The sequence below is a fragment of the Micropterus dolomieu genome, linkage group LG23 (genome assembly GCF_021292245.1).
Source record: "Micropterus dolomieu isolate WLL.071019.BEF.003 ecotype Adirondacks linkage group LG23, ASM2129224v1, whole genome shotgun sequence".
Classification (NCBI taxonomy): Eukaryota; Metazoa; Chordata; class Actinopteri; order Centrarchiformes; family Centrarchidae; genus Micropterus; species Micropterus dolomieu.
In genome coordinates this window covers 25,188,953-25,216,809 of record NC_060172.1, presented here as the reverse complement: position 1 = coordinate 25,216,809, position 27,857 = coordinate 25,188,953, and the positions used below count along the sequence as shown (strand labels likewise).

Sequence of the window (27,857 nt, the reverse complement as noted above, 5' to 3'; positions counted from 1 at the left end):
ACACATAAAGGAGGCAAAGCAGGATCATGCCAGCCTCATCCACAATATAAATCTGTGGAAATGGGCCATAGGAGGGGGGTTGCATGTGCTTTGCATCAGCATGGCACAAGGAGTGGGACAAGCTGAATGGGGCACTTTTCCAGTTCATAAAGTAAACGCAAGTGACAGCAGAGAAATAAAAGTGATCAGGAATTAATTCATTCACAAAGTATAGAGCGCAGAAATGTGTGAGCCACATCAGAAGAGTAGTCGTATGACCAAATAAAATGTCATACTGATTCAGTTTTCTTTGCAGTCGATAATATCATGACAATAAAATAATCTGCTTGTTGTGTTGATTGTTTATCTTGTTAGACTATTCCACATCACCTCTGTGCCTTGGACTTCAATAAAATATCATGGAATTCCTCCAAAAAGTAAAACATGTTTGCCATTAAACCTCCTTCAGATGAGCTGACGTCACCTTGAGGATATTCAGCAATGGTGATTTACTTTGTCTTATGGCATCTACATGTTTTTCAGAGGTCATTTGACTTACAATAGAAGTCATCTGCAGAGGAGACTGTTATGTGATGCTTTCACAGTTTGACTCCTAGTGCTTCTTTACCCTCTCTTCCATTCTGCAGTCATGTAGACAAAATGAAAGGATCGCTTCCCTATAATAATAGGGTGGCCTTTCATTGAATATGACACTTTCTTTAAAGTTATGGAATGTAATAAAAACAACATGAAGTTAATGACATAACTGTGATGTATCTAAAATAACAGTTGTCTTTATTCAAATCAAAGGCATGCCTGGCAGTGAGAAAATAATGCAATGATACTACTCTTCTGTTTTTCCTCCCTCACTCTGAATACTGTTGTTACTTCCTGCCTGGTCATGAGGACAATGAGTTTCTGGACATTGAAATGAAAATGCGTGACTACCACATTCTGAATTTGCCTAAGATGGAAACATAATAGGCAAAGTCAGAAGGAACGAGAGGCCATGGTTTTAAATGTAAGATAAGGCGTACCCTATCTTACATTTAAAAATGGCTGATGATTACTAACCTGTGAATACTGTTTGCAACTAGTCTAACTAACACTGTGCCTAAGTCTGATACTGTGGGAGCACTGGTTTTGGAGATACCTACAACAGATACGTTGCAAGTCCGTGTCAATTTTAAGCAAGCTGAAGTAAATTTGAACAAAGGGATAAACAGCCACAGGGTGGAGCCTTTGGTTGTTTATGTCCTCCTTGTGTGCAGATCATTTCATGTCTCCAGTGAGACACAGCTGATTTACCCCAGCGTCACTGACAGTTTACTTAATGAGAGGGAAACATTTTTACTTACGTATGCACTGAATGTAAATACGATGGTGTCTATCACTATAGTTATCATTACCAAAGCCGTTATTGTGACGTCACTACTACAACAGCCCACTGTAATATACAAAAACCAAAATGCTTTGGCACCCACACGGATACAGTTGAAACACTCTCTGTGAATCGACTGTTTCAACATGTAGTGAGTGGATGGAAAGCAACTCAAAACAAAATAATTCTACCCTCCCAGGACAGATTGCAACAATGGACACCTTGACCTTGAGTGGCAGAAATCTTAAGGTGAAACACTTAAAACCTGCTTGAGAGTGTACCATAATAGTAGTGACCACAATTGTTCGGTTTTCCACAGAAGAGGACTCGTTGGTGACCTGCTGATCCATAATATATACAAATTTTTCGTACTCATTCCAGTAGCCGATCTGAAAATGACACAAAGGTTCAAAGTTAAAAAAAGTAGAAAGACATTTTTACAGCAGATCCTCCAAGTACGTATGATTTGGACGTCTCTATCTGTACAGCAGGATATAGTGTTGGTTTTGCCTGATGTATGATTTTATAAAAACCCTGTAGTGGTGCTTCTCACTTCACCTGGGCTACACTTCAGCAGAGTAGGCGTAATCTATTCCTGGCTCAGCAAATGTTCTATTACATAACAAGAAAGCAGCACTAATAGAGAACTCGAAGATAAAATTAATACCAGCAAGACAAACCTAATAGTCTAAATGTGCCTTATCTAGCCAGTGCAGTAGGTTGTTCTGTTGTTCTATTAATACTGCACATAGCACACACAGTATAATCCAACACAAAAACAAACACTGTCCCGTGTCTACTCAACCTGAGATGATTCCAGTAGTTGCATTGTGTTTATTTCTGTTACACTCTGATGTATTCAGCCAAGGAGAAGTCAGCATCTCCCACTTCTGGTAACTGTGATGCACAGAACTCACTCTGTTGTCACTGCAGATTGTTTCACACTGAGTTTGGATGTGCGGGCCGCTGTTATGTGTGTTTCCTTGTGACCTGAACAATGTGGACAGTATGGGGCCACTCTTCCTTTTGGTGCCAGCTTTTGTGGGGACCTTGTCAGAGTTCACGGTCAGGGAGCTAGCCGAGCCACAGCACTGTGAGTCTGTGTGTGTTTCCAGACAGCACTGTTTTTGCCTTTGGCCTGCCAATTATACAAACCCCAATTACAGCGCTGAGGGATCATGTGAGTGCAGTGAGACTCCCACTATTTGGAGATACATCAATGTAAAAGTCCAACTGCAATTAGAAATGTTATTTTGTTTTGCTGTCAAAAATCATAGTGAAAATTATTTTTCAAATTTATTGTTAATAGTTTTGTATTATTAAAAGTGGGAAAACTGTTGGATATCTATCAGAAATGACCTTTTAGCCTCCAAGCCTCAGAGGAAACAGGTCGATGTATGTGTTTATGAACAGACTTGCTCTGCTAACTGTAGCGTACAGACTAATAAGGGGATAGACAGTGTTTTGTTAGAGATATTGAAGAAATGGACATAATCATTCAGCATCTGAGCTAAAAGACATTGACAAGTGTTACAGCTGTCAAACTAACTAGATAAATTACTTTTCAGAGAGAGTGCACTTCTCCCTCGGTTGACATTTGTTTTGGCAGCTCGTTTAGCAAGCCAGTGCGCAGCAGACAATACATGTGTCCATGACAAAATGGACACACTGTAGCTGAAAGCTAATGTGTGCTGCTGTTCTCAGATCTTAGCTCTTTTCTGTACATGTCTATGGCTGATGTGTATTCAAATGTAGTGTAAAATAAAATGTTCTTATTTGTCTATGTGGTCAAATATAGACGCTGTAGCATAAAATAAACATGCAATTTAATTTCGGTTAATGCTGCAGAGGAAGGTGCATGTATAATTTGCTGTTGGCATTGAAGCTGTAAACCCTGCCTTACAAGAGCTGCAAACCCACCGAACAGCTTCGTTATACTGAGCTTTAATTGAGTTGTTTTACTGTGATGGTGGTATAAAGGCTGTGTCAGAGGATTTCCTTGAAGAAAAGGCTGAAAATTTAACTTTAAAAAGTCACATTTATATAAACAATACATTCACACACAATATCAGCTTCTTATAATCTTGCAAAGCGAGCCCACAAATTATAGTTTGCATGTGGTTGTCTGTCTAGACTCCATCCAAGCATTTGCTTGATATAAATTCAAGTGACTGGCAGTTCATGAACCCTTCAGTCACCTGATTGGACAGATGCACCACTCGCTGGGCTATCAGTGTTTTCACCATCACATTTTAAAGTTGTAAACACATGGCAGACACATAGCTGATCATGATGTTCCCAAGTTTTGACTCATAAACTACTAGTTCAGCTTCCATCTGCAGGGCTCGGCTGACTCTCAGTGGATGTTTTCCAGATTAAAATCTCAGTGGGGATGTGAGCTCACACAATTTGGGCCGGCTTTGCAAGACTGGGCTACAGGCAGCTTCTGTCCAAGTCAGAATCAACCCTACTACTCGTGTACTGCCTACACGCCAAGAGAAAGTCAAATCCTTATCACAGAGCTGCTTGGAACTTGTCTGTATTTATTTTAGTGGATTAAAAAAATGCAGCACTAATATTTATTTCATATACTAATGCTGCTCAGAGTATTTGATTACACATAAATTCAATCTTGATAGACGTTTCCAAGGCTCTGTGCTTACTTACCTTCCTTGGGCCTCCTGTCTTCATCTCGTACACATCAATTGTGTAATTAGATCGACGACCAAATGTGTCAAACTGGATGTTTCCTGTCATACCTGGTACTTGGACCTGCCAGGCACCAAGAGAAGAATGATAATGCCGGTTCCTAATATAAAGCAAGTTAGCAAAATCCACATGAAAACATGCAACAAATGGACTTGATAAATGCAGTCCAGTTCTCTCCAGCACCTTCTGGTTTTTCAAGTGTGTTGTCTGTTCAATACATACACTATATGGAAAAGTAAAAAAGTACTGGGACACCCCTGTCCTAATACTTCTGGTATGGACTTCTGAAGTGGTCTTTGTTAAGGAAAATCTTAATGCTACAGCATACAATTATAGACAATAGTTCTTCCAACCGATGTGTTTGGCCTTTTCCTTTTTCAAAATGAAAATGCCCCTGTGCACAAAGCCAGCTCCATAAAGAAATGGTTTTCCCAGTCTGGTGTGGAAGATCTTGACTGGCCGGCACAGAGCCCTGACATCAACCCTATCGAACACCTTTGGGATGAACTAGATACAAAATTGTGAGACAGACCCTCTCGTCCAACATCAGTGTCTGACCTCACAAATGCTCTTCAGGGTGAATGGGCACAAATTCCCACAGACACACTCCAAAATCTTTCCAGAAGAATGGAAGCTGTTAAAGTTGCAAAGGGGGGACCAACTCCATATTAATGCAGATGGATTTAGTATGGGATGTCATAAAAGTAAGAGGAGTCCCAGTACGTTTGTCCATATTGTGTATTTCCAGTGCCATCACGCATAGATACTCCCTGTCTATTGGAGAGGTAAATGTTGTGGCAGGAAAGTTTAGATTGACTGTGGTTGGACTGGTTTTAGACCAATCAGATCAATCTAGAGGGGGGACAAAATTGTGGATGATGGGCTTTCACTATTTACTCAGACAAAGAGATGGTTAGGTCAGCATGAATGAGATAATTAATCACTAAATTGTTTATTTGCTCACAATAGTAGTAAGGAATGGGCGTATCTAGAAAATAATACAGTTATAATATGTTATATGGAATGAAATATAGTGCTGGATTGGTTAAGGGTTACAGCACATGTTCATGAAGTTCACAAATCAGGTGCTTCATAAAACGAAGAGACATTTCTACCCAATAATGACTATAAATTATTATATAGGTTGGTGTTTGTGGCTTAGTGTTTAGTGATCCTTTAAGATTTAACAAAGAATCTCAAAGATGAAAGATAAGGAAAAATAGACAACCTTGGGTACCATAAAGATAGAAACTATAAGCTTTGAATTAGAATAGAGTGAAGAGTGAGCAAAGATCGAACTAAAGAGTAAATAGAATAAAAAGCAGAGCTGTTTACAGAGACAGTGGATGCCCTCAGTCCTACCATTTTCAGGGCTCTCTCTATGTCAATGCCTTGGCTCCAGGGCACAGCAGGGTTGGCAAGGCAGTCGCCGGCACTCCCCCTGCGAGACACGTCCACTCGCTGGCGCCGAAGGTACCGGAAGGCCTCCGCAATCACAAGAATGGCATCGTGGGTCAGTGCTGATGTGTACTGAGACAAAAGGCCACAAGAAAACCCCAGTGACGCAACACTGACATCATGCAGACCTTGCTATCACAGCAAGGTTATTATCTCTGCAGCAGTTCTTGCTACTGTATGTATACACTGTATGAGATCAGTGCTGCTGAAAATCAAAGCCTCACATTGTGATTGACACAAAAATTGCACAAGTATGAAAGCCGTATCTCTTCAAGGAAAAGCAGGTGACAAGTTATTTAAGCAACGTCTCACTGAAAAGATTCTGATTGACATTTTATCTCTGGTTTCTGCAAAGTTATTACATTAAAACCTGGGAGAAGAGGGGTGTTAAATAAAACGTAACTGCAACATCGGCAGCTATGCCTCACTGACCTTCAGTGGTGTGTTTTTGGCTTCTGGAAATTCTCTTTCATCCAGGCGCTCCCAACGCTGGAGGAACTGCTGGACGATGGGGCTGTCTGGGTTGATGATCTGAAAGCCTGTGATGTTGGCTCCACCAGAAAAGACCCTGTCCAGGCTCATGTTGGAAAAACCCTGTGAGCAAAGAGCACAAGTGGCTGGTAGTGGAGCAAGCCCTTCATTAGCTTATTTCTTAGTTCTGTTTAATAACTAGACTCAATTGTAAGTCTATCATCACTACATATTGAGAAATTTGACAAAACTACTGGGTGTTGCATGTCTTTGCGCTGCATTGCATCACACTGAGCAGTGTGATTCTGTTTTTTTTTTGGCTGTGTTGTGTTGGATTGTTGCATGTTGTGAACTCTCACCAGGTTGGCAAGGATATAGTGGTATCCTCTGCTGTTTTTTCCCGAGGTCACCACCTACAAGTCGCAGGAGGAGACACACAACGAGTCACATTCACATCTCATAACACTGAGAACATTTAGAGGGCTGAGATTCAGAAATGACAAAGACCTTCAATTTCATAACGCAGGGTAGTCGGTAGGAAGAAAGAAAGCCATATTAGGACGACATTTGCGAGGGCAAGAGGAAGCGTGTGAGCACATTTGTACATTTGGGTGTGTTTGTATGAGACACACACAGAGAGGGGAGAAACTGCAATGGCAGTGCTTGTTCCTTTCCATTAACTTCAACATGTAAAATAAGGTCACAGCTCCGGCAAACCTTCCTCTATCTCTGCAGCTGCCTGTGCTCTACAGTCTGCCTCCTCCTGCTCCGCCTGTCTCAGTCGCACACTAGACTTAATTAAACCCAAAACGTTGTACGGCACCTGTCTGAGCATGCAGACACACAGAGAGAGCGGCATGCTGCTCGCTGATTTCTTTAAACTTTTTCTCTCTCTCTCTCACTCTTTCACACACACTCACTCTCTCTCTCCATATCTCCCTGCATTCTGACTCTCCATCGCACAGTACGAAGCTTCAAAAAGATACTGTGGGGGTGGATAGTTGATTTTTTTCCCCTTTCTTTTTCACTTTCTACACTCCCACACTGTTTTGATAAGTATACTCTGGCAGTGAAATCATCTAAACACTAAATGTCCAGTGTGATAGTGATATCATGTTGGATAGATTTTATGGAGGACTTCAATACAGATGAGAATTGAAACAAGGACATCCATCCCTGTGGTATATTTTTAGTACTATTTCCGCATGACGTACTATTATATAATAATTGTCCAGCTTCTTATTCAGTGGCTCCTATCAGCATGCAGTCTCACACCCGTCCTTTAATTCACACCTGTGCACTTTAAAACCCTCTGCTTGCTCCTACCTACCTACCTTAATGTCTCATAATTGTCTCTAGAGACGGAACGTCCTTGATGCTCCAAGGTTGGCCTTATGGCCGGCTTATACACTCTGAGCAATTTCAACAATAAATTCAATTACCTTCCTCGGAAATGCAAATTGATTTCATTGTGTTCGACAACCACCAGCGACTCTGAAAGCCCCACGCTCTGCATTTTCCCCATGAGCAAAAATTCCTGGAAGCTTTTCTGCTTATTGTCTTCCAATTTGTCCTGAAAAGCTTTTCATTTGCTATCCATCCATGTGAGAGGGAGCCATAGTGACCCAAGTGCAGCAACACAGCAGGCACTTAATGAAGCTGCAGTGCCTGGAGTGACTGACTACGACTCCTGTTTGTCACCAACACACTCAGGCAGAAAGCACAAGACTTCACACTTCTATATGAGCATCTAAAACTGACACGTCAACTGCTGTGTTTGACTGAAAGCTCGTTTAGCTGTTAGAAAATAATCGACTGTAAACATTTATTGCCTGCTGTAGCACACAAAGGCACACAAAAATAAATAATGTGGGAGTGTTTCTGGTTTATTTGGTTGTCTGCTGGAGAGTAACAGGAGTGGTAAAAAGTTAAGTAAAGTACACTGAAGGCCGATCATACACACTTTTCGTTTCTTGGTTTATTACTTTTGCCTAAACATTTGATTCCTGAAATTCATGGATTGATGTAAAGCTGTGATGCAAAGCAAATGCTTTTTAGCCCCAAATGGTCATTCACTGTTGATTTTATTCATTTTCATCCATACATTTCGCTTTTAGATTTAGCACTTGGCTTTTGTGTCAAGTATTTCTTTTCAGAACAACCAGAAAATGATTTGACTTGAAAAAAAGAAAGATAATCCCCTGGAAGCTACATAGTCACGCAGTTGACAGCGAGCACAGAAACTATTCTAAAGTTGGGATATTTGGCTGGTAATTCGGAAAAGGGGGGATGATTCTGGGAGGTGGCTCTTGTTTGTACTCACACAATGAATCAGTGAGCCAACACCAAACTAAAAGCTGTACTAGAGCTGACTGACATCCATTGTAGTGCTGCAGAGTGAAACAAATACATAAATGCAAAAACTATGAAAAGCTAACAAAGATGTTCACTTTCCACCAAATTATTAATATTCTTTCAAATTAAATTTTGTTTTATTGGCATGACCATAATTAGGTCAGCTACAGTATTGACAAAACATAATGCAATAATTTCAGTTTCCATCATTCCTGTCAGTTAAACTTTAAAGAATATCGTGGCAATATTATTTTCCATTATTTCAATATTATTAATGATAATTGTGAGGACAGTTGCATAGTTGTGAATCAAAATCATTTAAAAATGATGAATGAAAATGAATTTTTGTTGTATATCTTTGTGGACCTTTGGGGACTAACAGTGAAAAATAAATTTACATTTTTAAAGAAGATCATAAAATACCAATGGTCAAATACAAAATAACTAAAACTCATAATATGCAGTGCGCTTTTTGTAGAACTATAGATCAGATATGCTCCTCTGTGATTTGGTGCAGCAGCTCCCAGTGATGAGAGTGAAGATGGTCATAACCATTATTTTACTGACTTTGTTGAATCATCATTGCAAACATTTACAGGATCAATCTGGTTTTACATAATTATTAACTTATGTTTTCATTGTGAAAACAAAATCGTACTGATATACTAATTTCTGCAAATACAATGGAATTTTATTTGTTTTATCATATTGAAAACAGATTATAATCAGAAACCTTTTTATAGTGTGACATATTCAGCTTTAGCAACACTACCTTCACCATAAATACACTTCTCAACTGATTGGAGCTTCTTAAAACAATATTACAACGCAGTCAGACTTTTGTGAGTAATGGATTTACATCATTCTGTTCAGTAAACCCTCAGTAAAGTTAAGTTTACCTTAAAGTTTACCTTTGAAAACATAAACAGGTTGACTTGCTGGAAAGAGGCCCCCTGATAAAAGAAAAGGGGCCACTGGGGGGATTTATTTGTATTTATTTTTTAGCCTAACATACTTCATCTGAATCCCAGGGATGGCTCAGGCTGTTTTAAGTACAACAAATACATATTACAACAACTCAGGGTTTAACAAGGGTTATAGTGATGATTTAAAATGAAATTATCAAGACATCTTTCATCAGTCCTATTTTCATTTTCATGTGTCACTACAAGAGTACTACACATGTTCTTGTAAAGGATAATTTCATTTGATCTGCTCCTTCCCTCTGTTGGCAGTGCTGCTCTGAAAAATAGCATCTGGGCATAACAAATATTTTTAGGATCCTGATGCTCCAGTTTCATGGTCCCCTGGGATAATCGCTTTTTGTGAGTATGTGAAGCCAGCAGGAGCCTGGAAGAGGTCAGGCACTACCGTCACTGAGAGAACAACACTTTTATTGTCACAGGACTCATATCCTCCTTTCTGACTAAATCCATTTCTCACAAAACAGCTTCTTCAAACAGCTCGGGGGACAGAGGACCTGCGGCCTGTAAGTGAGAAGGAACCAGCAGCACTGCTTGTACTGACTGGCTCCTACATTTTTAATGCTCATTGAATGAAAAGGATAGTCTAAGTGCCATGCCCTGTCATGTGTTTCTACAGTTAATGTTCTCTTCTGGCAACAGTTCAAAGCCCCGTGGATCTGTGAAGAGTCCAAGAAGGCTGAATCATTTAATCTGAAATATAATTTATGATGGGCAATCAACATGACATGTCCTTAAAGAACAACTGGTATAAATAAATTATCAACTTAATGGTACCATGTGGAGATGGTGACCAATAGCGCTATGATGCAATAATTTTAAGAGTTGCTTCCTGTTTTCTTTGACGTACATTCACGCGAGATACACATTCCTCCTCCGCTGATCAACAGTTGGTGCTGGTAACGCGCCAAGAAACATAGCAGTGAACCAGCTACGGTAAGGAGACTGCGAGTTAGCAAACACGGATGTAAACAATGCATGCTTTAAAATATATAGTGTTTAGGTGAGAAACACTGAATGAAAACACAACTGTGTTTGTTTACAAGAAAACTGCACAGGGTTTCTTTAAAGGTATGTAGGCTAAGCTAAGCTAACTGGCTGTAGCTTCAGATTTAAGAGTGTTATCTGTCTTCTCACCTCACTCAGCAAGAGAGCGAACAAGTGTTTTTCCCAAAAACTATTACTAACTTTAAAGACTAATCAAAATGTGTTGTCTTTAAACTAGTACTAAGGTAATGGTGTAATAAAATAAATGGTGTAAAAATAAGAGGATGCTCCCCAATGAAGGACTGAGTCTTAATCTCAGCACATCATCTTCCAACCCCCGCCAGTGTTGCTACATCTACACATTAGTATTCACGTCCTTGTTGAGGATATAATCAGAAATATGGAGCCATCTCCCTGTGCTGTAGACAAACTCCAGTAACTCTAGAGCACAGACAGAGAGAGAGAGAGAGAGAGCAGTTTTCTCAGGTCTCAATTATCTTTATTTGTGCATCCTCAGGGCTCCGCCTGTCTGGATGAGCAGGTCTGTGGCATGCTGTTTGAAGCAGGCCTGAGCTGGGCCGAGCTGCAGGACGATCAGCCTAAATATTCCTGCGGGAATCCACTCTAATTAAGCAGACTGGAGCCACAGTCCTGTGCTAAGCTGGATGTCTGCCCAAGTGCCTTCAAGAGGATTTGACTCTCTCCCCACTGATGGAGGCTTCTCTTTGTTACAGTGATTTGTCATCTGCCTTCTTCAGAACCGGAACGGGCATCCTAAGGTTGATAACTGTCCCTTTTCACCAGTCAACTAATTATTGTTACGCTACTCATAACAGGGCAAAATGTGAAGAGGGATTTAACTGTCAAAGAAATACATTAAAGAAAGAAAATATAGCAAATGAGGGACACAGCTCACACATTGCTCCAATGCCCTGTTGTTCCCCAATCTTCACCACAAAGCTGAATCTTCGAATGGATTAGCCTCATTATGAAACTTCTGTCTCCCTCTGTACATTACACACAACATACACAATATTTTAGATACATTTGGATGAAACCTCGAAACCCATTTTCTGGTCTTTTTTAGTTCTAGGTATTAATATTAAAAATTTTATGACATGATAATTACCCTCCTCCTTGACTGATTTAACAATACAAGCAGTTTAATTATAATTTTTTGCCAGTCTGTGTGCAATCTGATGGTTAAAGTGGCTGTCAGCTACACACTTCTGTGTAGACACTTCTACAGTCTTCGTATTGCATGCCAAATTCAAATAAATAAAAAATGTGTATCAAGTTGTAATGTCCTTACTATCCTTGTTGCAATTGTGCTCTTGCCAACTCACCCGCTTACATGCGTTTGATGTTGTTTTTCATTTTGTTTTGCTTTTCTCCCTACAACTTCTCTAGGGTCTCCTTTGGATGCCTGAGCTACAAAGAAGATTGCACTAAAATGTCGTCTTTTATGTAAGTAAAGGAAATGAAGGTCTGAGCACAGACAGTTATCTTGCTGTGGTTTATTTGTAGACCATTATAGTTCAATCAGAGTTATCACATATCGTCACATGCACTTTTCAAACAAATGCAAAAGTATTTAACTGTTATTAACCATTATTTTATTTTAGTATTTTAGTATAGAGCTGTGACCAGAGAGTTTACTGCATCGCAGTTGTGTCTTGTAGCTTACACTGTTTCCTTTAAAATTATTTAACATACCCTGTGGACATAGGGCCCATTTAATAATTGAATGCATTTCCTACCTCTTAAAACAAAACCTTTTTTGAGTGTTTTGAAAACTGCATCGTTTGCATCATTTTCTTCCTCTCCTCCATCACTGATGCATTGCTAACCTTTATGGTACATTACTGCCACCAAATGACTTTACTCATTCTGGCCCTCTGCTGTCTACAGTGCATCACATCACCCCCCGTACTACTCTCAAAGTATCACTCAGGGGTCACAGAGTTACCCACCTGTACATTTTTAGCCATGTTAGCAGCATGGCTCTAGGGATGTTGGTCTGTCGTTCTGCCAGTCCACCGCTTTGGTCCAGACTGAAATATATCAACAACTACTGGATGAAAAGCCATGTAATTCTGCACAGACATTCCTGGTTCCTGGGGTTAAATGCTAAATAATTTGGTGATCACTTGACTTTGCTCTGGCGCCACCATGAGAATCACATTTGTGGTTTTGAGTGCAATGTCTTAACAACTATTGCATGGATTGCCAAGAAATTTGGTATAGATGTCAAGGTCCCTGGAGGATAAATTCTAATGACTTTGCTGTTCCCTTAAAGAGGTGGTATTATGCTTTTTGGCTTTTTCCTCTCCTTTACTGAGTTATATCTCTTTTTTGTGCATGTAACAGGTTTTCAAACTGAAAAAGCCCAAAGTCCAGCTCAAAGGGAGTTCCCATCTCCCACAGAAAACTCTGCTCACAATGAAAACGCGTCATAAAGCTTGCCAAGCGGCTAGCTAACCAAGCTAGTCTGAGCAGAGGCCCTTTGGCTTGAATCGCATTTGTTTGGTTTTCCAGGTACTTCTTTTCGTATCACCTCACCTCCATCGAGGTTCCAGCTGAGGGATACTAAAATGTAACATGAAAACACAACAGATTGCTGATTGGTCAGAGAGAATATTCACTATTCACTGCATCATCATTGGGTGCGCCAGACAGAGACCAGCAACAGAAAGTTTTATATTTTACAGTTTTCGTATGGAATTTCATCAGTAAATCCACTTCTGAGAAGTTTTGAGGTGAAATCAGCTGTGTAGATTTCGAATATTGACAGTTTTACAAGAAGTGATGGCGGAACAAAAATGTGCTTGAATATTGTCGGAGTTGAGGAGCTCCGCAAGTGGCTGCGGGGGAAGCCTGTGCCAACCCGCGGGAGGAGCGTGTGAGGCCGGCCAGCCGCCCGCCCACAGAGCCCTCTGCTCCCGCCGTCACACAGACCGCTGCAGCAACAACAGCAGAGGAAAACACAGCTGGAAGGTTTTCATACCGCTTATCTGTCTTTACATTCTGAGTAATGTTGAAACGTTTTAACTTAAAAAAGAGAAAGCTGTGTGTGTGTCGCATTGAACGTTACATTGCGGCAGTTGTGTGTGGCGTCAAGCTACGTGCTATCTCTGGGTTCTTCCTGATATGGAAAACAGAGCAGGGCCGAGTAGAGTCGAGTCTATCGATTTGCGCTATGGTAGCATTTTTCGGCAAGGCAGCATAGATCGTCAAAACACCGGCAACTGTTCAAGGTTTAGTCCTAAAAGACGATGCAACTCCGACTCTGTTTGGGCCTGGAAATTCACAATCACAACCTGTAAGTATTCTTTATTGGTTGTGAATTATATTTAAAATAAACACGGCAATGTAACTTCACAGACTGTTCAAGTGCGGAGTTGTTGTAAACCTTGGCTAACACAGCTAAAGTTATAACTATAATAATAATAATGATACACCTGACGTGAAAGTTACTGAGCAAACGTTCAAATTGTTTGGCCAATTTTTATGTAAAATTGAGTTGAAATGTGGTGATTTTTGTAGTGGTTTATGGTAAGATATGGAACAATGATGTTGTGGACTTATACCATCTGCTAGGTTACGGTCTCAGTCTGAAGGGGCTTTGATTTGGATCACACTACCTTGTTTCTTACAACCTGCCCTTCTCTGCTTCTGATTGGCTAGTAGTCCTTACCTGGGAACTGCGCATGTGCAATTCCCAGCAAAGATTTTGTACAAGTAAGATGCATCACTCTGTAGCTCAAGAGCGGAGCGTACAACACAGAGGGTGAAAAGAGGAGCTGCAGCAATGTGCATTATGATAAAAATATGGTGTTTTTTGAAAATTAAAGCCATGTAAACCTGTTCTGGTACAACCCCTAATTAAGATTTTGAACATAATACCACCTCTTTAACTTTTCATACTTCACCACCAGCAGGTCAAAAATTCAATCAAATCAATTGCCCTGTGCTTTGGTTTACGTATATCTGCAAAACTTAATATTCCCATCAGCCTCAACTACCTATTATCTGATAACTATAGTATGTGAACATTGTTGTGAGCATGTTAGCATGCTGATGTTAGCTTTAGCTCAAAACACTGCTGAACCTAAGTACCTCCTAACACTGTGCATGGTTGCAGACTCTTAGTCTTGTTTACATACTGTACATTTGAGACGAAGCAACTCACAGCTATGGCTAAAAATCTTTATGCCATTAAAACCAATGCCCATGCAAAGCAACGGAGAAAGCTTCAATTCACATACAGGATTAAATAACATCCACACAGATGTAATCTCATCTATTAAACAGCATCTTCTTTAGCTATCCTACACACTTTGGAATTCCAGTGCACCTCTGGTGTCCAGCACTTCCCACATTTCCCTCCACAGTGACAGACAGGGAGACTCATTGCTCAATTCCCACAAGTTCTCTGCCTTTCCAGTCTTTTTCTATGATGCTTTCTCTGTCTGTCCACTGTGAAGGAGGAGGCTGGAGGTGACTGGTCCTTTGGCAGCGATTATAAATCCACTGTGCTTCTATTATTGATGAGAAGGCTTAAAGGTGTTTATCGGTCTGTCTTTACTTCACTGAAGGGATGAGCAGACTGATACTTTTAAAGGCTGCAAGAGAGCCAGCACGGGAACAAAAAACTCACAGCGCATTTATCAACCAAGCCCTTTACAAGTGATAACAAAAATAATTAGCACAAAATGAATGATAGATGTCTGAGTATGGTATAATGCACCAGGTAGTGATAATAGCTTGAATGCAGGTATAAAAAGAATTTAACAATCATTTTGATGATTATAGTCTGTTTATGAGGTCCAATCCCAAACACTGGTTGAAAAATAAATCATGTCAAGAATGGTTGCGTCCTGATGCCTGAGTGATCTCGGTTGTGTTTGCTCACTCCTGCCTTTGTGAGAGATCTTCCCTCAGGCTAGGAGGGTAGGCTATTTATAGTAGGCTCATTGTTGTTGCTGTTATGGGACAGTGTGTCCTACTTACACTGGGAGCTGATATCACATTAAAGCAAGTGTTGATGTCACAGCTCGTATAAGAAATAATTCTCGAGAGACGCAGGCGTGTTTTGCCACTCTCAAGCATCTGGAGATACACTTCTCTGACAGATGCTCACTACAAGGCCAACATTCACATTCATTTCCCACCACAGAAAACAGATTAGGATGGGATCGGCCTGGCGTTACACCAAGTGACCCCCGTTATTTGATTGGACAACTTGAATCTAATATGGAGTTAATTTGAGAATATTTGAAGAATACCTCTGTATCAACGTGAAGGGCAGAGAAAAGCAAACTTCTCTTAATTAATGAAAATGTTCTGCACTGTCACTAAAAATATTCCCCCGCATCAGAGGAAATGAAGACAGATCTGCGGCGAAGGTCAGAGAAAAACTGGTGAGGCCGGCGATTATGAAGATCATTATGTAGAGGGCAGAAGCCTTTACACACAACATCTCAGCAAAGAAGAGAAGGTTAAGATGTGCTCAGGATTAATGGTTCAAATGAACACACCCACACACAAAAGACTTTTTTTTGCAATTTATTTCAGAAGCATTTTTTGTTAATAGGTAATGGTTTGTTAATAGTGAAATTCTCTCTACATTCCTACAGCAATCAATAGGACTCTAATAAGCATAGTCAGTCATTTCATTTCAGTTTATAGAAGTAGTCTATGGATGTTTAGTGTTACATTACACTAGCTGACACTTTTATCCAAAACGACTTACAATTGCTATATATATATGTATAGGTCGCACCCCTCTGGAGTAACTAGGGGTTAAGTGTCTTGCTCAGGGACACATTGGTGGATGTGTCGCAGTGGGAATCGAACCGGGGTCTCTCACATCAAAGGCATGTGTCTTATACACTTTAGTTAGCTTCATTAAGGTTGGAAGTTAGGTCAGAAACATTTAGGTGAAATCAGGATTCGGCTATGTATGTGAAGATTAGATATATGTTTTTTAAATTATTTTATGCCTTCCACCATGGGGTTTTACAATCTCTTACTAATTAAAGAAAGCAATTTCATAATGCCTTGATATATAATATACTACATATACGTAATAGGCTAAAATGAAACATGGATGCAATCACATACAAGACATAAATGCACATTCACATGTCCAAATGTTATCACATCCACTCATCTTATTATCATACATACTCACCTACACCACTCCAAAAAAAAGAAAAACAGATGAGAAATCCAGGCATGTATTCAATTGCTCCAATCTTGAGAGACAGTACACAAAATTTGACCACACGTGCAACATAGCTTCTAATTAAAAAACTGAACTCCAATGATCTTTTGAGTAAGTAAGTAAATTCCCAGTTAACCCTCATTTAATACATTTTTGACAATAAAGTATTCTCTGCGGTGCAGCCACAGGGCACACAACACGCACTGGCAAACACTGAATCTGAAACAAGCCTCATGTGGGAAAACTGTAGCTGACGGTCACCTAGGAAACAAGGATGAGGAGGCTGTTTAATTCCTCCACGTGAATTAAGCCCAGGTGACCTCAAACAATGTGTGCTCAAAAAAACAACAAATAACAAGCCTTAATTGAATGTACCCATCTCGCCTGTTTAAACATCGTCTACTAAATGAGAATGTTGAGATCTGAGGCAATCATGATGCACTCCAAGTGTTTAGGGTAATAATGAAAAAGAAATGACAAGTCAGATCAGAGCAGGCCAGGAGAGTGCCTCATTTCACAGAGTGTCTAAATGGTGTTCAAGGCAAAAAAAGTGAGGAAAAGACAGTGTGTTTACTCCTTCAGAGCCGGAGGCTGAATAAAATAAATTTTGTTTCCAGCATGTTATCTTTCCAGTAGTGTGTGTTGGCTGAGTACCTGCTCCAGTATGGAGTTGATCCTGTCCACCTCGCAGTCAATGAGAAAGCGTTTCTCCTGCCGGCGGTCCATCTCCTCGATGATGCGTCTGTACTCTGTGGGGTCCACAATGTTCCCGACCGAGCGAGCTGTCACCTGCCAGTTATTGGCTACAGCCGACTCCATGATGGCCTGGAGGATTGCAAAACCTGGAGGAGCAGAGGGAAAAGAGCTCCATCAGCTGTCTTTTTGTTCTTTTAGAGCACACATGCAGGTAAATGCTGAGAATCCAAATGGCTATAAACAAAAAGAGCTGCAGGGGTATTCTGATTTTAACACACATGTTTAATTCTGAAACGCTTTTGACCAGCTTTTTATTACAACTATTAACAATCAACATTTACAAACAATTAAATTCCTTTGTGATTGTGACGATGGTTTTTGAGTAAATATCCAAAACAAATGGAGACAGAAAATGTCTAGAGCAGACATACACAACCAAAGTGTACCAAAATAATTTCAGAATAAAACAGGTCTGTAAAACTGATCCGTATCCATTAATAAAACATAAACAGTTGTATAGTAGATGAATAGGAGAAAATATCTTTGCTTTGGGCCTTCTCTTTTCTTACTGCACATGAATTAAACATGAGCCCCAGGCTATTGCAATGTATATATTTACAGCATGCATAGTTACAAATTACAGCTGTCAGATACAAGATTAATGACATGAACCATGACAAAAATTTGGGAAGATGGGAAGAAAAAATCTACATGCAAAAGATTAAGTTGAAGCTGTAACCCTCATAAGAAAGCTAGAGAGGTTACAGAGCATAATTAACTAACTATTAACTGGGAAATGAGTGTGTCCCACGCTGCCTTAGCAGTGTATCACATGAGTTCCCCTCAGTAATCTCTTTCCTGCCTCACTGAGGAATTCAAACTCACAAATTTAAGTCTAGAGTTGACACAAATAGAGAGCTAAGACACAACAATACGACGTCTAGCACATACTCCTGCGAACGTAGTGAAATGGACTGCCAAAGAAGCAGTTCAGCGTGCACAATTGGCCTAACTCAGTGGTGTGTTTACGTTGCAGAGCTCAATGTGTCATGGGATGAATCAGTTACTGATGTATATGAAAGGAAGAAGCTGAGCTAACAGTAACCTGTGCTGAGCAGCGACACTGAAAAGCCACGATAAACCCACACGAATTTGGATATTTCCTCTGATAGTTTACTAAGGGGGTTAGGGATACATGGTCAGCAGTCATGATGGGCCACAAAGGCAGTTTCTAAATCAGCCAGAAAGAGACACCGGTGACTCCAGCTCAAAAGAAAATAGACTAGAAAGCTGTTATATTTGTGCAATAGTAAAGATGATAGAAGTCATTCATGGCTTTTTACTGGAAAATTATCAAGAGCAGCCATCATCCTATCAATTTCTCTTTAGAAACAATATGTTACAGTCATTTTATGCACCTTCAATCACACTTTCTGTTCGTAAAAAAATGTTTCTTTGAGCTTATAGAACTCTGAGTTATTTATGCTTGTGTTGCTACAGTAAAGTCAGTGCTGACATTAGTAAATTTGGATATAAAGTTGGTTTAAAGTGAAGGTGAACTCTCTGATTGCTGATTAATGGTTCCAGGAAGCCAGAACCTCCTGCTGAAACATTTGAAGGTTTCATGGAGCTGATTCAACTAAGCATCTGTTATGTGAGGCAGTGACACACACACTCTCACACACTCTGTCCTATGAGCTAAGTGTCACATAAGACCATAATGACCATAAGAGATAATAACATCAGATCTTGGGTTTTGGAAAACATCATACAATTCACAACATCAAATCTGGTTAAGTTTCCAAAAGGTTAACAGACCTTTCAAATTTTAAAGTCGAAGCACTTCTTCGCTGCTTATGTTATCCATCTTAATGCTGTCCATTATTATAACATTAACAAATGTTTCTGAGTCTACAGTTAAAAGTGTATCACAATGTAGATCCTGCCAGTCTTACAATTTAGGGACAAACCATAAATGTGTCAAAATAACTGTAACTCAATAGCATAAAAGCAACTAACAGATACTTTTACATCACAACAGTTAATTTGAAACTACATAAATACGTACATAAACACAGTGTTGACCTGAAGTGACAGAAAACGGGTAACTGCCACAGGCATGAGGCCATGTGGCTTTTTAAAGTGATCAATCTCTTCATAAGTGGCAGCCCGTCTGTGCTGAAACAGCAGACGTCAAACTGCCGTTGTAAAGGGTTTTTGGTTGTTATTTGAGTGGCATGAGTTGTGAGATTATGAAAGGTCTATTTCAAACCCCTCCAGAATATAAATGGCTATATTTAAAATAAATGCAACTCAATACAAATTGGTATATTGAGGCTGTATGACAAAAACCACTAAAAACAAACTGGGATGAATTGCAGTCCACCATGTAGGAAAACCAGTAACTCTTGAAAAGGTAATACCTTATCAAGCAGATTTTAATTTCACTAAAACAGCAGACCAAATATCAGAGCCCAAGACAGATAATGACAATGTACATCTACATTTGCATATTTCCATTATTTGAAGAGCAGTGCACAGAATATGTTTAGTGATGGTGAAAATGCGCAGTGGCAGGAGTTCATTATGTGCCATACTGGGTCATAATTAACGGACAGAAGAGCAATCGTTTACCATAGCCAGCACACTACGGCTGACTGGACTAAAAAAGCAAAAGCAGCATCACATCCTGTGTTACCCTTTTCTCTCAGAGTAGGGACAAAAGTGCTGATTCCAATAATAGATATTATTATGGGTGCTGAATAAGCCAGTGTAAAATGTGTTTATGTAAATACAAGTCAGCTACAGAGCCTCTCTGTTGGAAGCTGGCGTTACACAGGCTAAATGAAAACCGGTTCTCACTCTGCATCACAGTCAAGTGAAGCAGAACCTCCTTGCAGCACAGACCAGACTGCACTTTGTCATCGTGGCTACTTGAGCCGTTATATCACATCCTGTGTGTATGATTTTTAGATTATACAGAAATGTAAAGTGCTCATTAATACATTAGATTGAGTTTGGGTGGGTTATACAGTTATCCATGCATTATTTGTAAAGCTATGGGTATTATAAATCTGCATCAAGCCCCTTAGACTGTTGAACATGCCCCTTTAATATTAAAGTTCCTCATTTCTTGAATTATTGAATTGTTATGGCTATTAGACCTGAATTTTAAAAGCCCCCCTTCCCCTCACAAATGTGTTGTACTCATTGCTACTTTACTTGGATGTCTGACCTTCACTGTGCAGAATGAATGTGCTTAAAGACTGTTTTCACATTTATCTGCTGAAGAGGGGAATTTTACTCTGTGCTCACCTTAAATCTCACTTTAAGACGTGTAAGTACGAGCAGGATTTTGTGACACTACAGCCAATCGTGGTACAATATACACAATATATACAAATTTGCTGGAAACCTGAAACCTTCGGTGCACATACACTGAGAATGGACATTTCAGTGATGTAGGAGAGAGGTTGTGCCCAACAGCTAACAATTAATCCCACCATGCATATTGTACTGTGCCAGGTATTGAAGAATTATCAAATTACCTTTTCTCACAGAAATCCTATTTAGTTGCATGCAAGGTTATAGAATATCTTTAAAAGAGTACTACACTGATTTAGCATTTAGCTTTGCACTCACAATGGACAGTTTTGCCCACATTACCCACAAAGCAACTTGATTGCCAACAGTTTGGGGGTGTTTGGCTGTGTTAGGTTAGCAACAGCTACTGTAGCCTTGAGGCACTTGCCTCAGACAGAGATGAGGAGTGGGCTACAGAGGTCTGGTAAGCCCACTTCTTTCTAACTCCAGTCTCCCAGATATTCTTAATTTTCAAACTTGTAGTCTTCAACCCTATCCAACGTTGACTCAAGTGACATCACTTAAGGCAATTTATCAGATTTCGTGCAGCTCCCTCTGGTTTTATACAACTTTTATTCACATATGCAGTAGCAGTCCTGAAAAAGGATATTGTTGTGTAAAACTGGTGGAGTTCCCCTTTAAAGAGGGAAACATTGTGATAATACTTCCCATTTACCAAGAAGTAAATTTCATGAGTTCAGCTGAATATGATTCTGAATACATCTGACTAGTCAGTTAACACCTATCCTAAAATAAATGTAAAGCATAACATGGTCCTTTTGGGTCACTAGCAGGGATTTTAGACTTGTCATTAGCAGTAATGCACAAATAACCCAGAATAAACAAATGACACACCCTGTGTCAAGCAGCCCTGACCTGTACTTCTGACTGCATCATTTCATAATTTCATCAGAAATATTTGAAATAATCATCCATTCATAGCAAAAAGAACTGGCTGTTCCCAACTTGCTGTTTACTGGTGACCGTTACTAAAGGACATGTGAGCTGACATGTTCCCAATAAAGCTCCTAAGTATTCAGAGCACAGCAACTCAGCTGACATGTCTACCCCCCATTCCCCTGCTGGTGACCTTCACAGTGAAGCGCTCGGCAGACAGCACTCAGATCCGGTCTGGCCTTTAAAGACAAGTGGCTCTCGCTGGGCGCCACCACATTAGCCACTCAGGAGTCTAAAGAGGTGTAGACGAGATGTGTGTCCACATGTCTGATACTCAGGGAGGTTAAGGCAAGACACTACAGACAAGACATCGTTTTTTCATGCACTGGTCAATTTTAAGATTTTGGGCTATTTCGCTTCCATAACATTTCGTCTTTCAGACTAGTAGAAAGAAAACGCAGAAAACACACATTTGACATTACAAAATGTTGTCTATTTGTATATGCAGATTTCTCCTAAATTCACCAAGACAGCATTAGATAATGCCTAATTTGTATATAAACATAAAAATATCAGAATCTACTGGTAATCAACTGGGGAAGTTTCATGCTGCTATCTATTTTTAATTTTTTTTCTTTATTCATGTGTAGTGTCATGCAAAATGTATGGAATTTTACATTACATAGCTTTAAAGGCTGTTTTCTCTGAGCCACAAATCTCCACTTCAGTAGCACTTTTATTCCTAACTTTATTGTGAGGGGTTTGTTTATATATCATTCATAGCCTGATTTATACAACATTTTATTTGTAAAAACATGGCCAAAAAAATTTTTTTGATGACTGTTGTGGGGTGATAAAAGACATATCCAAAATGACCTCTGTAAAAACCTTTGACTCTAACATGACAACAAAATGAAACAAGAATTTTGAACCTGGCCTTATCCAAAGTTCAGATTTCTGTTCTGGAAATGTATGCAAATATGCATATTTAATTAGATAATGCCTCATTTGCCATTTCAGAAAATGTGTAATACAAACAATGTAACTGTTTTAATTTAATTAATCAACTGGGGAAGCATCATGGTGATATCTATTAGTTCAATTTGTACCCTATTCACCTGTAGTGTCTTGCCTTAAGGAATTCAAAAGTGTGTTGGTGTGACTGTCCTGTCTAAAGGTATCGTGATGAGTAGGAGGTAAGTAGCTACTGAGCTCACCTCGGACTGGATCCGACTCTGCCATCATCCAGACTTTATCAGTTCAAACATGTTTTTTTTTCTTTATCAGCTCAAAGATATCAAAACAAGAATCCAGCACAGTATATCTCTGGTGGAAGAGGGGAAATGAAAAGGCAGAACCTGAATGTCAGCTCTCCTCCCAGTATTGTGACACATCGCACTGAACACCATAAGCAGGGATATGCATGACATTTTGAAACATGTTAGTAGCTGCTCAAGAAAAAGGATTTGGAGGGATTTACAAATGATTCCCTTGAGAGTATTCATTCCTTTTCTGTCACTAAACTAAGCTGGATATTTTGGATTTAAACGTTTGTATGAGCTTGTCAATGCTAAGCTATTGAGTATGCTTACAATTACATATATGTGGATATAAAAACTAAGTTTGAAAGTCCTGAACCGAAGGAATTATCTGAATGTGACAGTGTTCTCTAACTTCAATAACCACTTCAATGTGAAATCTGAACGTCAAAGGACAAGTCTCTTGGTGAATGTTAACACCGGTGTGATTTATCAGTCGCCGCACAAATGACAACGTCTTCTGGTCCAAGAGTTTTGGTTGACTTTGTAAACAGATGGCACGCTTTACAACAGCCAGCAGGCAGGACAACCATCAAGGTCGTTTTACAGAGTCAATTATTCAGCAACGTCCTGAAAAATAAACCATATTCAAAATAATGAGCATATTGTCACAAGGCTATATATAGCACATGCTAAGGCATAACCACATGCAAATAAAGACAGAAATCCAGCCTCAAGGAAGATATCCAATAAAGGTAGAAATGTGTTTCACAGTACAAAATGCAAGATACTCTCCATCTCCACAGGGCTTTGAGCTTCCTGTAGCTTAGTTTGAAATCCTGTTTAAATTTCAGTTTCTATGAGCAGGCAGCAGCTTTCATCAAACAAAACAAAGTTAGCGACTACATTAGCTAGTGAAGAAAGTCAAAGATCTACTGTAGCAAGCTAAAGATCAAAAAAATTTCCTCTCAGAAGTTGGTGGAGACCAAAACAGGGAAATTTATATTGGACGTTTGAGAATAGAAATGAGGAACTTTATTATTAAAAGGGCATGTTCAACAGTCTAAAAGGCTCGATGCAGCTTTATCATAGCTATAGCTTTAAGTGCCCAGATAGATGACTCTAAATGAATGCTAATGTTCCTGTGTCTGCTGGATGTCCATCCATCCATCCATCCATCCATCATCAACCGCTTATCCTGCGTACAGGGGGGCTGGAGCCAATCCCAGCTGACATCAGGCGCAAGGCGGGGTACACCCTGGACAGGTCGCCAGTCCATCGCAGGGCCACACATAGACAAACAACCACTCATGCTCACACTCACACCTAAGGACAATTTAGGGTCACCAATTAACCTAGACTGCATGTCTTTGGATGGTGGGAGAACCCATGCAGACACGGGGAGAACATGCAAACTCCACACAGAAAGGCTGGGGAAACCGGGGTTTGAACCCATGGCCTTCTTGCTGTGAGGCAACAGTGCTAAACACTGCAGCACTGTGCCGCCCCTGCTGGATGTGTATGTGTAAATAGGAAAGTTGTATTAATAGATTAATAGATTAGCCAAATTAGCATCTGTCAGTGTATCAATGTATCTTAACAATAGTTCACATGACTACTTTTATGTGAAATGGGTTGCTAGTACTGATGAACCCACAGACAATTTTCATCCAAGCTCAAAAAACTCACTTTAGTTTACACTACCTGCTCAGCACCAAACGGCAGACAAAGTCAACAACTAGCTAGCGAACATTGCAACATTATTTAGCAACTAAAGAGCCAGATATTCCCCTCAGACGTTGGTGGAGACTAAACACAGAGCTAAAAGGAGAGTGAATATTGGACATACATTCACCAGGTGGCCAGAAAGACAACTCCAAATAAATGCTAATGTTGTTCTATAGCTGCTAGATGTGTAAATAGGCAACTGTTTGCAAACATATTTGCCATATCAACATGAAAGTTGATATATTAGTGTAATCTAATGAGTTTCACCTGTGTCTTGTTAGTCTCTTGTGTATATGTAGCCTGTACCGTGTGGTTTTTTTGTCTTTTGTCAGTTTGTCTTCATCTTTCTGTCGTTCCAGCCCTTCCTCTTCCCTGTGTTTTTGTTTTTTCTTATTATTGGACCGTCTTGGATTTTGTAACTTAGATTATTGCCTGTGCCTATCTGGCTTTGTTTGCCCTGTGTCGGACTGCTCATTTGTTTTTTGACCCTTGCCTGCATCATCTCACCATAAGCTTTTTAACCTTCTGTTTTATGGTTAATAGACATTGCTAAAACTGAACCTGGTGTTCTGCGTCTGGGTGCAAATTTTTCTGCACCCCACTTGACTCACCACGACACCTTTACATTTAATGAAGTGACGCAAGCACCTTAAAGTCAGAAGTATATACACATAGAGAGAAACACACACACATACACTCATACAGTGTCTGTAGGAAAAGAACAAAAGTGAAGAAAAAGCTTTGAGTTGTTGCAACATCTGATTTCTCTGCAGTTCATTCTGCACCAGTACTCAACCAGACAGCTTGCCCTTTCATCAACTCACAACTGAAATCGCTTTTGGTGGCTGCTTCTCAAGGACAAAGAACAGAGTACAATTGATCTCATGAAGAGAAGTGTTGACATGAACCAGACCTGCAACATGATGACAACAGTTAAAATGGTTTAATATCATATACATGAGCATGACATTTGCAGTGTAAGAACCAACAACAGTCAGGCACTGGGGCAAACTGTAGGTCTACTGTGTAACACGAGGTGGCCAAGTATACGCTGAGTTTCCTTTCAAGTCACCATACAAGCACAACACTAAGATTATCTAGTCTACAAACACAAAAAAATGTTAAACACACAAAATGCCCTCAAAGAAATGCCTAACGATGACAGCAATTGTTAGAGCGAACAACACAAAACAGAGTTGGCCTGCATGTGGGATTCTCTTGAATATATGAGCTTGTAGCCCACACAACACTGCCCAGGAGATCAGTATACACTCCTCTGATATGGTGCTATTTGCAGCTCAGAGGAATTGTTTGATAGAGCTTAGCACTATTTGGCTATTGGGTTCAACTGTGAATAAAATAATACTTTTCTCACAGTCATGTTTATCGCTTTGGAATAAAGCATCTTATAAATGGAATATTATCTCATTGGTTGTTTTTCTTTAACAAATTACATAAAAATCTATTGGGTGAAGCTTAGATTTTTCATTCCAGAAGGATATATATTTGACTAAATGTAGAATAATACATTCACCAACAGATTTATTTCCTCTGTGACAGACAGAGTTGGAAGAAAGATACGGACTGAGGCTCTGCTGGCACCTGGCTGTGTGTTTCTTCTTGCCTGTCTTGGGCAGTGGCTCACATGAGGGCTGAGCGTGGTGTGCAGCCTCAACTGTGACTCAGTCATCCCTCCCCCTCTCTGGAGAAGGTGACCTCTTTAAAATTCTCTTACAGGCATCTGAAATGCGCCGTTGTCATGGGATGCCCAAAGCTGAGCGCGACACCAAAGGGAACTCAGACAAAGCAAGTGAACCTACTTCAGAGAAATCTCCAAAAATCTCAAAGCTTATATGTGGCTACTCAATGAAGAGGGAAATACTTACTGAGCCAGTGAAATAAAAAGGATTAAAGCTGCCAAATGACAGTAAAAGGACACTTTTGAGTACAATTAGCCTAACACCGCCTACTCCCAATGCAGACCAATGCAGATAACATCTCTCTGTTCCAAATTAGCTGAACTGCAAAGAGCCCTGCACCCCCACACCACCCACTCCTGCCAAACCCCTGATCAGAGTTAATCAAACAGATTATTTCTTACCTAATGGCGGCTGCAAAGTTGCTAACAGAATGTTAGGCCTCTCTCCTTGTGTTTCCTTTTATCTTTTATGCAAGTTTCTTTCACATTTCAAATAAATAATACATCATTCATGAACTTTAGTTGTTGTTAAAGAACCAGAGACAGAATGTTCAGATTCTGAAGTCATATACACATAAAGACAGACAGAAAGAAAAAAAAACACACACATAGAAAGCACAGACATTTGTATTTGAACCACATACAAAGAAAATGAGCAAGCTGGGTCTTGCCCATCTGTGAGAGTTGCAGTAACTGACTGTTCTTTTTCAGCTATACTATAAAAATAAAACACCCTCCCGTCTCTTAAGCAAATTAAAATGGCATTTTCTCTTGGGCAAATAGGTAAGCACACATTACATTGATCTCTTTTACAATGCAAAAAAGACCACTGGTGTAATGGCCTTGTGATTTCCTGAAAGCAAGTGTCCTGAAACAGATAGCAGACATTTGTGCAACACAGAGACAAAAGTCAAGACACTGACAGAGAAGTACCTATAAAGCAGAGGGGCCCTACATTAGTCACCTGGTTTCTTAATCGGTCATGTAAAGTGGTAAGGTTAGTGAAGATTTGATATGAAAAGCTTGCTGATCTTATGTCTTACAGATAAAGGAGGGCTCCGAATTCATGAAGTAAAAAACATTTGGCGCATCTGACAGCATGTCTGACAGTGCTTGGCCCTCTGTGCCGTTTGCTGTTTTCTGATGCAGGAGAGGCACAAAGGCTTTGCTGACTCCTCTCTTCCTTCCCTCACTTTCCGTCTCCATACAGCTTCATTTTCTTTTCCATTCATTTGAAGATTAGGCCATTTCTTCTTCTGTGAGCAGCTGAGACAACAATGTTAAGCCGAGGCCAAATTCTTTGCTCCTAAACTGTGTTCTCTTTGAACCCAAGGGGGTGAACGGACATTTCAAACGAGAGCAGCATAAATGGAATCACACCTGGTGGTTAAAGATCACTGATTAGATAGTCGATGATTAAAATTACCCTGTGTCTTGATTTCAAAATGCTGCAGCATTATGAGTGGAGAGACAGGGGGAAATGTTAAGCATTGATTGTATATTGTTCATAGTAAGGGATATGGCTAGGCATGAGTGATCAAGCTTGACAAGATTTCAAGATGTCTCAGGCCAAATTAACTTTAATGCCTCCATAACAAGTAAGTGAGATCATTGGACCAATTCTCTCTGTAGTACATGTTGCTCCCATAGATGTTTAGTTGGG

The 27,857-nt window shown here is 39.9% G+C and overlaps 1 protein-coding gene across 1 annotated transcript in view; it reads right to left on the bottom strand.

Moving 5' to 3' along the window:
- The window catches only part of gria3a (glutamate receptor, ionotropic, AMPA 3a), a 72,489-nt gene that overhangs the window by 26,068 nt on the left and 18,564 nt on the right, over positions 1 to 27,857 (bottom strand). Inside the window, exons 4-9 of the mRNA XM_046040385.1 lie at positions 17,207 to 17,394; positions 6,358 to 6,411; positions 5,960 to 6,121; positions 5,432 to 5,599; positions 4,028 to 4,132; positions 1,642 to 1,749 (exon numbers count right to left, since the gene is read on the bottom strand). Coding sequence (XP_045896341.1) covers positions 1,642 to 1,749; positions 4,028 to 4,132; positions 5,432 to 5,599; positions 5,960 to 6,121; positions 6,358 to 6,411; positions 17,207 to 17,394 — 785 coding nt within the window. The remainder of the gene's footprint in view (positions 1 to 1,641; positions 1,750 to 4,027; positions 4,133 to 5,431; positions 5,600 to 5,959; positions 6,122 to 6,357; positions 6,412 to 17,206; positions 17,395 to 27,857) is intronic.